The sequence below is a fragment of the Marmota marmota genome, unplaced genomic scaffold (assembly GCF_001458135.2).
Source record: "Marmota marmota marmota unplaced genomic scaffold, marMar, whole genome shotgun sequence".
Lineage (NCBI taxonomy): Eukaryota > Metazoa > Chordata > Mammalia > Rodentia > Sciuridae > Marmota > Marmota marmota.
In genome coordinates, this window is record NW_025999842.1 from 50,836,318 (window position 1) to 50,854,129 (window position 17,812).

The 17,812-nt window shown below is 35.4% G+C and overlaps 1 protein-coding gene across 1 annotated transcript in view; it reads right to left on the reverse strand.

The window, feature by feature from the left end:
• Sgk1 (serum/glucocorticoid regulated kinase 1) overlaps positions 1-17,812 on the reverse strand; it is a 105,364-nt gene that overhangs the window by 50,898 nt on the left and 36,654 nt on the right. Inside the window, exon 2 of the mRNA XM_048798596.1 lies at positions 15,048-15,263. Within this exon, the coding sequence (XP_048654553.1) occupies positions 15,048-15,263 (216 nt within the window). The remainder of the gene's footprint in view (positions 1-15,047; positions 15,264-17,812) is intronic.

Here is a 17,812-nt window from a genome sequence, read left to right on the forward strand (position 1 = left end):
GAAGCAAAATCTTCCCTTTTTACAGAGAGGAAAATCCCTTTTTACGAAACATCCTGTTTAGCAATTGTGAAGCTTGGATTTCCCCAAAATGAGGTTAGGGTGACATGCTACTGCTTGTCACATGGCCTTAGTTCAAAGTCACACCTGCTGTGGACTTTTGCAAAATTTGCCTATATGTGGCCCACACAAAGCCACAAAGACAGGACTCAAAATGGCATTCACCACGTTTGAGATGTTGAACAGAAAAAAAAAAATAGTACTGTTTTTATGAATTAAGCGGATGGTATGTGTCGCAAGGAGGAAATGAACCCTGTTAGCTTGAACTTGCACCTCCTCTCAATACTGAAAGATAATTTTTGTTACTGAGGTTAATAATGCAGTTATTTCTGTTTAGATATGAATGTAACTTGACTGATTGGGAAAGCAGGTGCTAGATTGTGGCACCACACCTGAGACTCATGAGTCATGTCACTGATCTATAAGCCATCCATACCATGAAAATGGAAATGGGAGCCAACTCTGTCATACAATCTATGCTATTCACTGAAATTATAGACAATTTCAGCCTGTGCATTTGCAAAATGGTCTATGCCATTTTTACTTTAAATGCCTTTTTTACTTGGTATCTCTGACTTGTCTAAATAAATATTATAATCCATAATAATCATAATAATCATTACTGATCCATTATGATACTTTATGAAAATAAATACAGCTTTTAGTCTTAATGCATGAAATACAGCCTATGGCTTCTGTTCATATCTTAGATAAACAGCAGAATTCTCACAGCTGTTACTATTTCAACTATGAAGAAAATTGGAACTTTGCATTTTCCAGAGGCTAAATATTGCTCAAAACCCCCCACTTCTTTAAACATTGCTATTTATTTCATCATGTATATCAGAGTCTGTGGGTCTGATTAGTATAGGGGGATTACAGAACTGTGCTAAAAGGCCAAGGCCCCTTCAAGCCCAAGGAATATCAGAAAAATCTTCCTAGTCAATTAAAAATGTCTAGTCTGTGAGATTAGGCAAGGGAGTATACAAGTCCATTCTTTAAATTAACAAGTGTCACTCAAAGTACATTCAACATTGATAATAAGACCAATAACATTCCTCCACAAAACCATGTGGAGAAGCATCTTAAAAACATCTGATCTCTCCTGCCTTTTTAAAGACTTTTTATTTACTCATCTTTAACAAATCTCAACAGAGAAACTCCTAACTGATCAAGGTAGGCTGAGTTCTCAGGTCAACCATAAAGTGGAGGGTACCCTGTATTCAACTAAGTCATACCTGAAAGGTTTCCCCTCCCTTCCTCTTTATTCCCCTCTCCGTTCATCCTACCATTTTCTGAGAAGCTTTTAAATTCATTTTAAATTTCCCATCAGTCAATAAGTAATAACAAACATAGTAAATAAAGTTCGTTTGTGATTTCAATGCCTCTTTTAATATTTTTTTTCCCATTTTAGTGCTGAGAGTTCTTCAATTAATCTTATCCTTTCTCAAATCTGGAATCTGTATTTGTCTTTATAAAACAAGAATCAAGCTCATTGTGTTAAATCTCAGGCATATTTTATCCCTAATGGGGTCAGAGCCATAAACCTTAATCCAAAGCCATAAATCTCCAATGGAAGAATTTCTGGAATTCAACTCTGTCTCTCATCTACTTTTTATTCTTATTGATATAGTTTTGGTGGTTGAAACATTAAATGAATCCTCATTTCCTAAGTATATATAGAAAAATTATTTTAAATGACTTTTGTGAAAACCCTTAGTGATCTGAACTCTATTTTCCCGTTGAGCTGCATTTTCCCGACTTCCAATCTACTGTGGTATTCCAGGACTCCAGGACTTTGATTATTTGTCCCATCTGTCTGTGCGTCTTTTTCTCACCCTTCCCTACTTTGTTAATATATTCATTCTTCACCTCTTTGCTTAGATCTCTCTTTTTCTGGGGAGGCTTGACTGGCTTCCAAATGGTAGCCTGGGGACCCTCTTCTGAGCCTTCCAGACCTTCCACTGTGGTAGCACATGGCTAGCTGGCTCCTTACCAGAACCTCTCCCTCTCCTGGAAGCACTGCGTGAGGTACTAACTGCCAAATCTACAACAGAAATTCTCAATGAACAGCACTTGAGAGAACCAACCAAGACTCTATTACAGGCTGGAATGAGATTCAGCACCCTGATGTCCTTGTTATCATGTCACATAGGTAAATGGTCACTACCTCAGAGATCTATCTTCATGCTGATATAAGATTTGTTTGTTTTAAAAATAACCCAGGGCTGCTGATACAAGGAATTCTAAACCAAAAAGAGAAATGTAACTGTCATCAATTTCCTTCTTTTTTTCCTCCCTTTGCTACTCCCAAGTTAATACATTTAGCATTTTCTAATCTGTAAAGACCTATAACCTCTGCTCTTTGTGTTACCCAAGGAGCCACTTATCTGTTGCTTATCTAAAAGGGCCAAAGGTGCTGAATTCTTGCATTTTTTCCTTGGATTTAGAAATCTAAGTGAATCTTCTAAAATAGTCATTTAAAACCCAACCTATAAGGAAAACAACAGGAAATATCCACCAAAATAAATGACAAGTTTATTGAGACTAGACTTGTGTATTTATAGCTATCAAGGCTGATGGACATTGGAAAAGTAAACTTAAATTATAGGGAGCAGGCTGTGGAATCTGGCTGGACTTCAAAGACTTTGTTAATATGTTTTTATACCAGTGGCTGCTACTTGCGGTCGATAAGTTAGTTTGATCTACTGTCGAATAGAGTTGAGTCATTTATCAGTGTATTTCTGTTGGTTTTGATAATTCTTCCAAGAGATGGTGTCATACAAATTAAGTTTTGCTAGAATCTTACCTAGAAATAGTTTGATTTATTTACTGGTTCACAAAGACTAGGGAATCTAATGTCAGAGACCATTGAATATAGAATGACTGCTTTACCCTGAATACTATGGGGGAAATGTGTATCTCAGCACACTTAGGTGTTCATCCAAGCTCTCTGTGGAAGCAGAAAGAATGAGAAGCAATTTACTTTGTGTGAGTGAAAAATATCAAGGGAATATTCATATCTTTTATTTTCTTTTCCTCAGAAGACTTAAAGGAAGAGTCTTTTCAAAGGGAAATTTTAGATTAAGTTATACTATTCTAAGAAATTATTATTACAACTTTCTTCAAACTCTTCATATATTTGTTTAACTTGTTCTCTATACTGAAGTTTACAGTATAAAGATATTCTTTTTCTTTTCTTTTCTTTTGATATTGAAGATTGAACCCACGGCCCTTAACCACTGAGCCACATCCCCCAGCCTTTTTTATTTTAAAACAGGGTCTCACTAAGCTGCTCAGGGCCTCACTAAATTGCTGAGACTAGCCTTGAACTTGCAATCCTCCTGCCTTAGCCTCCTGAGCTGCTGGGATTACAGGTGTGTGCCACTGCACCCAGATAGAGACGTTTCTTGATAATTAAATTCTATCATTTCAATGAACAGCCAAACAGAAAAAAATAATTATAAACTTTGTGGAAAAAGAGAAACAATGACAAAAAAAAAAATCAAGTGACATGTAATCCAACTTTGCTTTATCCCTTAAATTCTGTTCTTGTTTATAGATTTTTAGTAGTTTGTAAAAAGTCTTCTTTTAAAAATTTAAAAGTCTCAAAATTACTAAGAATGGATATTATTTTAGTGGAAGTCAGCCATATAGTTTCTGGGAAGAACTATACTAAAAGGAATAAATTTAATTAGAAGCAGGAAAGATTGGGTTACATACAACAAAAGCCAACAAAATATGCTCAACCCCAATGGTGAGTATAACCACTGGCAAGAGATTTCCCAGAGAGGATAGGGAATAGTTTTCCTAGAATATTTTATAGCCTAAGTAGTCTGGATGAAGTTCTGTATCCCTTTCCAGACTCATTGCTGGGAACGTGGCATATTCGTGGGATGTAACTCGTAGGAGAGCTTACATAATAGAAAGGAACAGAGCTATGGGTACAGGCATAAGCTTGCTTTACCCCAAAGTCCTCATCCTAAAATTTATGATTTAGATCATGCCTCTAATTACAGCAGAGGTATGTGCTGCTTGGTAGGTAAAGCAATTGTTTGGTCCTTGCCTAGAGGGATGAGATGAGAGAGTGACCCAGAATCCCTACTGTCTCCTCTCCATCCTGGATCCAAAGAGAACTCTCTAGATTCCCAGCCCTCACCTCTGGAAGAGAAGGGTAACATTGAATCTGAAGGAGGTGCCCTACTGGCTCTTATAGACCCAGAAAACAGGACTGGAAACACACAATACTTTTGGAAGAGAGGGATGCAGCTTCCTGGTTACTCGTTACCTGGAGAGTCACAGAATGTGCCCGCGGGACAGAAAGCAAGCTGGATTTACTTGAATCCTGTCACATGCAATATTCTGTTGGGAACAAGGGCTTGCTTGCTCAGTTTTTTGGGGGGAGAAAGATAATGTGCTTTATTTAGCTTTCAGCTAACACAGATATTTCTCTAATAGTAAGGATACCAGATCTAGTTCATTTTTGTGAATATAATAAGCAAAACTCAGAATCAGAAAAAAAATTGCCATAGGTAGGATTAAAAGAGAATTGAAATCTACATAGAAATAATTCAGGGTCCAGTGGCACACGTTTGTAATCCCAGCTACTCCAACCTGGGCAACTTACTGAGACCCTGTCCCAATATTTTTTAAAAAAGGGCTGGTGATGCAGCTCAGTGGTAAAATGCCTCTGGTTTCAGTCTCCAGTATTGGTGGGGAGGATTCATTTTTAATTTATCTATTTTCTTTTTAAAATTTTTTTTTGGATGGGTTACTTTTTTGAAATTTTAAGTTGTTATATATAACAGCAGAATGCATTATAATTTATATTACATATATAGAGCACAAATTTTCATATCTCTGGTTGTATATAAAGTATATTCACACCATTCAAGTCTTCATACATGTACTTAGGGTCATGATGTCCATCTCATTCCACCATCTTTTTTTACCTCCATGCTCTCTCCCTTCCCCTCCCACCCCTTTGCACTACCTAGAGTTTGTCTAATCCTCCCATGCTTCCCCTCCCAACCCCACTATGAATCAGCTTCCTTATATCAGGGAAATCATTCAGCATTTGGTTTTTGGGGATTGACTAATTTCACTTAGCATTATATTCTCCAGCTCCATCCATTTACCTGCAAATGCCATGATTGTATTCTAATTTATTGCTGAATAATATTCCATTGTGTATTTATACCACTTTTTTTTATCCATTCATCTATTGAGGTGCACCTAGGTTAGTTCCACAGTTTAGCTATTGTGAATTGTGCTGTTATAAATATTGTTGTGGCTGTGTCCCTGTAGTATGCTGTTTTTAAGTCCTTTGGGTATAGACCGAAGAGTGGGATAGCTGGGTCAAATGGTGGTTCCATTCCCAGCTTTCCAAGGAATCTCCATACTGCTTTCCATATTGGCTGCACCAATTTGCAGTCCCACCAACAATGTATGAACGTACCTTTCCCCCCACATCCTCTCCAACACTTATTGTTGTTTGTATTCTTAATAGCTGCCATTCTGATTGGAGTGAGATGAAATCTTAGCATAATTTTGATTTGCATTTCTCTAATTTCTAGAGATGTTGAACATTTTTTTTTTTTTTATATATTTGTTGTTTGATTGTATATCACCTTCTGAGAGGTGTCTGTTCAGTTCCCCGGCACATTTATTGATTGGGCTATTTGATTTTTTGGTGTTTAGCTTTTTGAGTTCTTTATATACCCTAGAAATTAGTGCTCTATCTGATTTGCAAAGGGTAAAACTTGCTCCCAGGATGTAGACTCTCTATTCACTTCACTGATTATTTCTTTTGCTGAAAAGAAGCTTTTTAATTTGAATCCATCCCATTTATTGATTCTTGATATTAATTCTTGCACTGTAGGAGTCTTATTAAGGAAGTAGGGCCCTAATCAGACATGATGGAGATTTGGGCCTACTTTTTCTTCTAATAGGCACAGTGTCTCTGGTTTAATTCCTGGGTCTTTGATCCATTTTGACTTGATTTTGGGCATGGTGAGAGATAGGGGTTTAATTTCATCTTGTTACTTATGGATTTCCAGTTTTCCCAGCACCAGGCCAGACTGGGCAACTTACTGAGACCCTGTCTCAACATTTTTAAAAAAAGAGCTGGTGATGCAGCTCAGTGGTAAAGCACCTCTGGTTTCAATCTCCAGTATTGGTGGTGGTGGTGTGTGTGTGGGGGGGTGATTCATTTTTCATTTATGAAAATAATTGCAAAATTTTAACACAGAGGCAAAAACAGAAAAATAATTTTCACAAGGAATTATAAGCAATAAATTAAAAATGTAAATATTCTTAACATACTAATAATAAAAGAAATTTATATCAAATCAAAGATGTATCAATTAATGAAATTAACAAAAATTGAAGCATGCCACCACTTTCAACAGGGGAAGTGCTAATGGAATAGATTCATTCATACAATGTTGGTAGCATTGTTGTTGATTCAGCTCTTTCCAAATTGGTCTGGAAAGTATTTTGACAAGCACTATTATCTTCAAACCACTCCATTCCTGGGAATTTATAATAAGGTTCAGTTTATCCTAAGGTTATTCAAATTGAGTAAAAAACCTATAATTTGCAGTCTTATCCAAAAAAGAACACAATTAATAAAAAGAAAGGGCTAATAGGTCGGTAGTTATATAACATATCAATCTGATGCAATGTTAACTGTAATCATAATTATTGAATTTATGTTACAATGTACGAATGTGTCTAATGTTAAATGAAGAAAATGTAGCTTTACTATCTCTTATATACAATAACAAGCATGAAATCAAACAAAAACTCGAATATACATGGAGAAAAATAGAACGCACAATAATAAAATCAGTAGGTGTACAAGAAAATGAAATTATTTTTAAAGGTATTACTTTTTTATATTTATTTTTTAGTTGTAACTAGACACAATATCTTTATTTTATTTATTTTTATGTGGTGCTGAGGATTGAACCCAGGGCCTCACACGTGCTAGGTGAGCCTCAGTCCCTAAAGGTATTATTAAAGGTATCAATAATGCTGTTATAAAAATTCTTTCATAACTTTTAAGTAATGGAAAAAGTCAAGACTTATATAAATCAAGTGGATTTATATTAAAAGATGTGTGAAATCTGAAAATGGACATTTCAGCTAACCAATAGCTCCTAGAAATTATAGGATAACAAGGTAATAATTTTATAGCTCTTATCCAAAAAGAATTGCTTGAATTGAAGGTTTACTTAGTACATTTTCAATTACTGTAGACCAAAGGAAAAAAAAAAATCTAAAGACTCAAAGAGAAATCAATAGTTTCCTCTGTTTATATACCCCTGGGAATAAACATATATTTGTAAATGCTGACTTTCCAGAGGAAAAAAAAATGCAAGTTTCTTTTTGAGATTAAATGATCTTTTTTTCCAATTATGTTTATACTAATAATATACTGGTAAATATTGGTAATAGAAGCTATAGGGATTTTTGCTATGTTAACGAGCAAGTTAATTAATTATTTTTAATATTTCTCAAGACATTATTTTTAGGTAGTATTTTTATTTTATATATATATATGTGTGTGTGTATATGTGTATATATATATATATATATATATATATATATATGGAAAGCTTGGAAATGTGATGCTTGTTTTGGATTCACTGGTTCTAACTGTTTTTAGCTCTAAGTGCCCTTAGGTTATTTGCCAATTAGCTCTATTTCAAATGCTTTTTATATGTCTATATTTTAAGAGCTTCTACACATGTGTACTCTGGTTTAAGTCATGTACTCTCAATGGCCCAGTGAGGCAGGAAGTGCTGTCTTCTCTTGCAAGTGAGCCTCAGGAGGTCAGGTAGTTTGTGTAAGGTCATGTGAACTGCCAGTGGCATGCAGAGCTCAGGTTTTCTGAGTCTGGATGGAATGTCATCTACTTGGTCACATTCCAGGTATACAAAGCAAAAGCAAAGGGCATTTGCTTGTCCCTCTCTGAGTGTGCTGACCTTTTGTTGTATGTGAAGAGTACTGTCTTAAGGATAATATGGAAGAACTTTGTGAAGAACTAGCACACTTGTGGGTGACAAGTTCAGAAGTCAGCAGCCCTTCCCGCCCCTGAGACCATAACACATCGTGTCAAAGGCAGAAAACTGGGGGAAGAAGGCAATTTAAAGCACTGTTATTTTCATCTCTATGAGGCTTCAAAAAAAATTATAGTGTAAATTAAAAGAAACCAGAAATCTATAAAGCCATCTGGCTGATTTAAGTATATTTTTTATAGCATCTTTTTAAGAAAGATCAGAAAAACTCAAAACGATATTGAAGTCAGTATGAAACTATTCCCCAGCTGATCATTTCCCTTCCAAGATTCCTGTGCTTCAAAGGAACCGCTCAACAATTTGGAGAAGAGAGATGAGGACGCAATACACCTTGAGTACTGGCTGCCTGACAGATGAAGATGCGGCATCTGAAATGCTGAGCAAGTGGAGAGACCCAGACTCCAGCCCTGAATTGTGTGAAGTCTATTTAATTAAAAGTGTCTTCTATGATTGCCTTTGCTAAATTGTGGAGGAGAGGAAGAGGCAGTGACCTTACATTTAATCACGTCAACTGTTTGTAGTAAAGTGGTTCAGAACTAAACTGCCTGATTCCTTCCAGAGGACTCTGACTTTACTAGTCCTTAAGAACGGCACACAGTGCCCTGGCTTCAGCCTTTGGTGCTGACTAAGCACTTTCCAAGCTGCCTTCAATTGAAAGACAGACACAGGAGTCTGAGGAAATCCTTGCTCAGCCAAATCTATCCCATATGAGAGGGCAAACTTAATGAGAATCAGCCGTGAGCCCTTGGCACCCAGCCTCTGGAATGCATGGGTTTTACAGCCAGCATGGGCTGCAGAGTTTTCTGTCTTCATCTCTCTTTTTTTTTATGTTAAAAACATTTGTATGAACAAAATGCCAGTTTCAATGAATAAAGGGAAAGAGAAAAAAGAGCACACTAAGTTTATAATATATATATGCAAGCCCTGGGAGGAGATGAGAAAATGAACACCTTGGATTTCATGACTGTAAGAAGCTTAGCAAATAAATGGGCACCCAAACAAATATCACACAGGGCCAGAGAAAGCTAATTGACAGACTGAGTTTAATCAGGGTGCTGTGGGAACATAAATATTGCATTTTCCATTTCTCTCCACTGTCTTTCTTTGTAATGATGGAATAATCTCATGGGGTGAAACTCTGATGGTACCTAACCAATGAGGTGGAGTTGTAACTATTTACTGTCTACAGTGGGTCTCCTGGTAGGCATAGCAATTACCCCAAACCCACAAATAATATGGTCTTGAAAATTCAAACAACATATAGCCCTCTTGATTAATCTTCCCCATCTCATTACCTGCTTATTCTAATCCCTGGAAGATGGCTATCACCATTTTGATCTGATGTACTTCCAGATCTTTTTACTTGCACTTACACACACACACACACACACACACACACACACACCACAAAAGGCATGGATAAAGAAATATAAAGTTTTTTTTTTAAAAAAAATGTGATAATGCCATATTCATATTCATTTTTTACTTGGTTTTCTAGTTTAATGTACCTTGGAATATGTTAGCACATGCATATCTCCTTCTTTGTAAATGCTGTTTAGTAGCCTATATTAGGTACAAACCATAATTCAATCCCTATGAATTTACATTTCTATTAACCATTGATGTTTCCATTTTTTCCCTATTTCACTATTGCAATGGATGTTGTTCTATTTCTCCCCGCTATCACATAAGCAAATGTTTATTAGGGTAGATGCGGAAACATGGATTTGCTAAATCAAAAAGTATGAGATTCTAAAATTTTTAATAGAGGAACATTGCTAAAAAACTATTCCAATAACACTGCTTTTCCTATACTTTTAACCAACATAATATTATCATTCAACATTCAGTAACTGAAAGATTAAAGACAAATGGGGGATTTTATTGTTTCATTTTGCATTTTCCTGGTGGTGTTATAAACACTAAAAATAGTTTTTAATTTCCTTTATTTTCTATGTAAGCCCAGGGTTATTAAGAATGGTGATTTTCAATTCCAGGTGTATCAATTGGCTGGGGATGGTGGTTGACCCTCATTTTTGCTCTTAGTTTCTAATTTTATCAAACTGTGATCAAATTGTGTGGCTTGTATGATTTTTCCTTCTTGGAATTTGACAAGATATGTTTCATGATCTAACTTATGGTCTGTTTTTGCAACTCCTCCATTTATGCTTAAAATAATATGTATACTTTGTTTATTAGATACAAATCTCTATAAAAATCAGATTTTGGTTAATTGTGTTAATTAATATTTTTGTTTATTTTACTTTTTATTTGTTCTTTTTAGATATACATGATAGTAGAGTGTATTTTTGACATATTACATATACATGGAGTATATCTTATTCTAATTAGGATCCCATTCTTATGGTTGTACATGATGTGGAATTTCACTAGTCGTATATTCATATGTGAACATAGGAAAGTTATGTCTGATTCATTCTACTATCTTGATTTTTTTATACCCTTATGTATTTCCAGTCTTCTTTAGTGTGTGTGTTTGTGGTGCTGGAGCCTCACACATGCTAGGCAAGCATTCCACCTTGAACTACAACTGATCCCTCAGTCTTGAACTAGTAATTTCTGGGAGAAGTATAATTAAAAATATCCTGTATATGAATTGTCAGTTCCTTTGTATTTCTGTTAGTTGTTGCTATAAATATTTTCATGTTAAGGACATATAGAATGTTTCATCTTCTTGGTAAAAATCTTTCATCTATGTGAAATATTTCTTTTTTGGTTTTTTCAATATTTTTGTCTTACATTGCATTTTGTCTGATATTTATATTGCTTCCCCAACTTTGGATTTCCTTCCTACCTCCACTCCAAAATATTTCTTTCTTTCTTTTCTTTCTTCTTCTTTTTTTTTTTTTTGTCTTCCAGTATGGTTGATTCAGATACTGAAGGTACTGTGATTTGGTATATGGTAGAATTTGTGAACATGTTTAGTCAGCATGCACCCATTGAAAAATTACTTTGGTCTCCATTTCTCTATAAATTTATTGCAGACCAAATGCTACAAGTTGTATTCCATTGGCATGCATTATTCAGTAACAGCTTTAACAGTCTAAGTCATCATCTTTCCCGTCTCATTCCCAGAAAGATCTGTTTAATTTATAAACAGTCCATTTTAGACAGCACTGCCAGTGACATCACAATATTGCTCTTCTTCTGGACAATTTATTGGCAATAAAAATACCCCAGTTTCTTCCATGGGAAAAACATGTTGAAGGCCACCAACTCAACTATGGGCAAGGCCTAACTCTTAGTAATTTCGGACTATTGAAAGTAGCATTTAGAATATATTCTTTTAAAAACTGTAAAAATAACACCTCACAATTATTTATAAAGGATGTGATTTATTTTGTTTTCTTATTTTACTTAAAACATACTCACCTCATTTTTTCTATGTTTTATCTTTTAAAAAAAAATTTTTTTTTTTTAGTTGTTGGTGGACCTTTATTTTATTTACTTACTTGTGGTGCTGAGAATTGAACCCAGTGCCTCAGACATGCTAGGCAAGTGCTCTACCACTAAGCCACATCCCCAGCCTTCTATGTTTTATTTTTATATATCAAAGGGAGTTTATTTTCATTTGTTGGTCATTGAATTCCAACTATAGATAATAAAAAGAGTTTTACTTAGCTTAGGCCTATCATGTGATGTTTGAGAGGTTTTGTCACTTGATCCATTGATCTGGCACAGAACTGGCATCAAAATATAGGTCGCCCACCTCCAGTACACAATTTGCACATAAACTTATTTCTTATACGAAAGATTTTTAAAGATCCTATCACATCTGCAAACTATTAAAAAAATAACTCCTAGAAAGAAATATAATAGCGAGCATGTAATACCTCAATTTTTATAGGAGGGATCATGGAATGGGAAAGATGAATTAATGATTTGCTTAAAAGAATTGACCCCAGAAGATTTCAAGAGACTAATATGGGGTTTTTCCTACCAAGTAACACCCTTTCTATCACCATCTCCAACACCTCACTGTCTCTCCATGTTCTTGCCACCCAACTCCACTTTTTAGTTTTCTTCTTATCTGTGTTTGTGTATGTCTGTGTGTGTGTATGTGTGTGTGTGCGTGTGTGTGTGTTGTTGTTGAGGACTGGAACACAGGGGCCTGGTACATGCTAAGCAAGTGCTCTGCCGCTGAGCTACATCCCAGCCTGACAACTCCACTTTTAAAAGAACAGAACGACTTTCTCGAGGAACCATATCATCATTTTATCCCTATAGGAACATGAAATACAGTTTTACTTTTTAACTGTTAATATGTAAGAGTCTTCTTGATTGGTAGTGACCTTATGAGCAAAGCCAGCAAAGTCTGAGAACCAGGTAATCCATTGTAAACTGGAGATTCTCAATGATTTACCTCTTATTCCAGGTAAAGTAAAAGAATAAAACACAACACTGCTTTAAATTCCTTCCAGCTCCTTGTTTATTGTTTCCTCTCTTGTGGAAGTCCATTATCCATTAATGTATCCCCAGTTCCTATCAAATGGGGAGGATAGTAGGTTCCCAAGTAAATATTTAGACTAGACATTTGTGCTCTGTGTAGAATATGTAGGGCCTTCTTTCTGCCTTTAAATCATGAATGGCTCTTTAGATCCTAATGAACTGGCAAACTCTTCTAGACTCTAAGAGTCTGCAAACTATAGCCAGTGGACTAGCCACAAGGCTCTGTAAATAAATATTTTCTTTGAACACAGCCAGGCAATTCATTTAAATACTAATTACTCTATGGCTGCTTTCCCTACAAGGGCAGAGCTGAATAGATGACAGAGAAGCAATGTTACTAACATTTTACAGAAAAAGTTCACCAACCTTTGTATTTAAAATCTATTTATTAGCCAGGTGTGGTGGCACACACCTGCTTGTAATCCCAGCAACTCAGTGGGGTGGGACAGGAGAACTGAAAGTTTAAGGTCAGTCTTGGTAACTTAGGGAGACTCTGTCTGAAAATAATAAATAGAAAGGGTTTACAGTGGGGCTCAGTGGTAGAGCACTCCTGGATTCAATCTCCAGTACCACAAGAAAAAAAGAAATCTATTTATTGCCCCTTATGACCAATTGGAGTTGAGCCAAAGTCTGATTCACATATAACACGCAAATCAGCAAACATTAGTAATAATGACATATATTTGCATGGAACTTTATAGGTTGTAAAATGTAGGGCTAGGGGTGTAACTCAATGGGAGAGCACTTGTGTGAATTATGAAATGGTTCTTATGTATTAGCTCTTCTGAACTTCCACTAACCCTAGAGAGTAGACAGGCAAGTACTACTTTCCAGAGGAAAAAGACTTGGAGACATTGCATGATATACCAGGGTTAAAAGGAACTCAGATTTGATGCTTTCAATCTTTTAACAACTTTTCCTCTGGAATATGTTTATCTCATTAAAAATAGGGATGGTGGTTATTAACATTTGTCATCTCATGCTGCATCGACTTGAAATAGTATTACAGAGATCACCTGCAATTCATAGTAATTTGCAGTAATAAACTGTGTCTCCTAAATGGTGTTTTATGTCAGTATAATGGCAATGAAGATAACGAAAATTTTACCTAATGGTTTAAAAAATGAAAGTAAATATGAGGCTAATTAAGTTATAAATTAAGTAACAATCTCAAACTTTAAAATCTGAAACCTGCAAGATAAGTCAGTTACCTGGCTTTTTTTTTTTTTTTTAGATTAACACAAATAACAACAACAACAGAAACTCTTAGAGTATCAGAGAAAAATTAATCATTAAAATATGAGTATATATGAACTTGGAAAAAAATAGTGAAAAGGTGATAATAGCACTTTGTACATAGGTCAAATCATGTTTAACTAAATATTCCAGTGGTAGCTACAAATCTATAGATGGCTATATTTTTATATTTTTATTTTTATATACCTAAAAACTAAAAACTTGTGGGGATTTTTTTTTTTCCTGTGGTGCTGAGGACTGAACCCAGGGCCTTGTGCATGCGAGGAAAGCACTCTATCAACTGAGCTATATCCCCAGCCCAACTTATGAGGAATTTGACAAACACACTGGTGTATCAGTGTTAGAATAGCATAAAATTGGTATAATACACTGTCTGACTCCTTCTATACAACATTCAAAAAGCAAGTTTATGGAGATAGTAAAAAGACCAATGGTTGTCAGGGATTAGGGCAAGAGGAGATGAATGGGTGGAGGGCAGAGGATTTATAACGCAGTAAAATTTCTCTGTATAATACTGTACTTGTAGATACTATTATACGTTTATCAAAACCCAAGAAATGTATGACACCAAAGGCAAAAACTGCATGTAAACTATAAACTTTGGTCAATAATGATGTGTCAACGTGGATTCATGCATTTTAGTAAATGGACCACAGTGCTGGGGAAGTTGACAGCGGAGGAAACAGGGCATGTGTAGGGAAAAAAGATACATTCTGTATCTTCTGCTTTGAACCTGAAACTGCTGTAAACTAGAAAGTTGATTATTATTATTATTATTATTATTATTATTATTATTTTTTAATGTGATACTGGGAATGGAACCCAAGGCTTCACACATACTAAGCAAGTCTTCTACCACTGAGTTATATTTCCAGCCCCTGATAGTTTATTTTGAGACAGCATCTCACTAAGTTGCCAACACTGGTCTTGAACTGATCCTCCTGCTCAGCCTGCCAAGTAGATGATTTGCAGGCTTGCACCACCATGCCTGTCTATAAACTCTATTAAAAAAAAAATTTAACAAACTAATGAAGACCACAATTCTGTTTCTTCCTCAGAAGCTTTATAAAGGTGTAATAGAAATGATCATTATTATTTTTTATCATACTGGCATGAATATAACAAAAAGATTTACAATTCTTCCAGAAGAATGAACCCAGAACAAAAAAAAAAACTTACTTCACACCCAGGTTGGACTTCCCATGAGCAGGATTCCTTCTCTGGAGGGAGCATCCCTCTATGGAAATCATGGTCACCCAGGCATGTTTGACACAAGCCAGGCTCAAAGTCTGGCTCCCCAGGGGGGATGTGGACCCCTGAGGGGCCAGTGTACTTCAGGCTGGGGCTCTGATGCTTGTCCACACTGACCATTGGGCTCTTGATCCATCTTCGAACCTACAAAGTGCAAAAAAAAAAAAAAAAGAGAGAGAGAGAGAGAGAGAAAATAAATGCATTCAAATTTCTTTGATGTGCAATGTGGCTCTGCTGGGAAATTTGGTAATTCTCTCATAAAGAGAGAATCCAGTCTCATGACCTCTCTCTCCTCTAAGTCTTCACACAACCCAAATTGGTCAATACTGATCAGTCCCTATCCAGCAGCATATATTATTTGTTGTTCATTTCTTTGTGATGAAGCCATCTTCTTGTTTATAAGATTGGGGTAATGGTTGGAAAAATTGTTCAGTGTTTTTATTTCATTTTATTTTATTATTTTATGTGCTGGGGATCAAACCCAGAGCCTCCCATATGCTAGGCGAGTGCTCTACCACTGAAGTATGTCCCCAGTCCTACAGTATTTTTAAATGTGCAAGTACTTTGCCTGGCATATACTTGGTGTTGATTAGATGGTGACTATTTCACTTTGACTCTTAGTACTATGATTATGCAGATGGAAAGAGAGCTCATACATTTCTAAAGCACATTGTTAGTTATGCTTACTAGGGGAAATTCTAACCACAGTTTAGAAGCTAATTGTTTCTAAACAAGTTAATATGTATTTTAATATTACAAAATATTGATTATAAAAGAAGTTGCTTCTAGCTGAGAAATTTTCTCAAGTTTATTTTTAAAATTCTAAAACTCACCACTTGTCTTTTTTACATGTAGGATTCCTGTAAGGTACAGGGAAAACATACAGTTTTTCTAATATTAAAAGAGGTGATGTTTTATAGCATTTTAAATAGGCAAAGCAACTCTTTTAAATGTTTCACACGTATCATTTTGTTTAATCCTCAGAATAGTCTTACCAGATAGCTACTATTAACAATCTCATTTTATAGACAGGAAAACAGAGGCACAAAGAGAAGAAGCAAATTTCCCCAGGGTACACTGATGATGGAGCACAGGCAAGACCTAGGTATCTTGCAACCAGAATTTACAAGCACACTCTAAGACCTGGCCATCAAATGCTTGAGATTTATTTTGATTCAATATATCACTTCCCTGCTTTTTAAGACTCCTGTAGGGCTGGGGTATAGCTCAGTAGTAGAGAGTATGCCTAGAAAGTACAAAGCCATGGGTTTGATTCCCAGAATCCCTCCTTCCCCACAAAAGACTACTATAGATTCTTTTAGAGTTAATCAATTAGTGAAATTAGCATATAGCAAAAGATGAAGAAAGAAGACCATATAGAACTTTATATTATCAGCAATTTTTAAAATTACACTGAGAATGAACTAAAATTGTAATAACAGTAGAAAGTTTAGGCAATTTGCTTTATTACTGATGGATAATTATGTAATCACCAAAAAATAAAAATTAGAAAGACAGTGAAAATATGAAAAATGTTTAGAACACAATTATATGGAAAAATGTAAATAGAGAATTGTTTGATCACTATAATTACAAATGTAGAAACATGGATGCTATTTATAGTCAAAGCAAGAAAGTATAGACAAAATAGACACTGTTCTATTTTTTGCTAGGATCATGAGTATTTTATTTTTCCTCCTTTTATAACATACTGTCCTTTACTTTTTTAATATAATTTTTTTAAGTTTACAAGAAGCTTAAGCAATTAAAATCCAATTTCTTTCTTTGGCTACATATGTGTACTTTATTTGCTTTATTTACATATACCCTTTACAATAGCTGTTTAAGCTATCCTTTTGAGTTTACTATCCTAATAGTCAAATTTGGGAGTTTCCATCAATATTTCTTGCACTATAAGACTCCATAAGTATATTAGTAGGTGTATTCAAAAGTGTATTTGAGGGCTGGGGATGGAGCTCAGTGGTTGAATACTTGTCTAGCATGCATGAGGCCCTTGCATCCCCAGAAAAGGGGTGTGTGTGTGTGTGTGTGTGTGTGTATGTGTGCATTTTTAATGTATTAATGAAAGTCTAAACAAAACTCAAAGATTGAGACTATAATAAAATCTCTCCTGATGTTCTTAGTCCCAAATGTGTTTTTGATTAATCTAGAAACTATTCAGTTTCATTAGAGATGGAAAATATTTTTTATTATTCTTATTCTGAGGGTTTTGAGGTTGGAGTTGGTACTCCTTTCCAAATGCGAATTTAAGATTAATCATTTTTACTTTGGCTTTACTTTCTCTCAATATTCTTTGCCAAGTAGATTTAACTTTGTGGTTAGTATGAACAGGATTTAAATAGATTTATCTTCAAATATATTTGTAAGTTGAATGGGCTGATTAAGATTTTTGGTATCTTGAAATATAGATCAATCGCACGCCACCAGAAATTTGCCCAATGCAGCTCCAGTCTGTATGCTTGAGGAGGACACATTTATTCATTAATAGGACATGTTAGCTGGGTTTCTTGGTCCATGCCTGAAATCCCAGGAGCTCAGGAAAGAAGGAGGATTGAGACTTCAAAGCCAGCCTCAGCAAAAAGTGAGGTGCTAAGCAACTCAGTGAGACACTGTCTCTAAATAAAATGCAAAATAGGGCTGGGGATGTGGCTCAGTGGTTGAGTGCCCCAGAG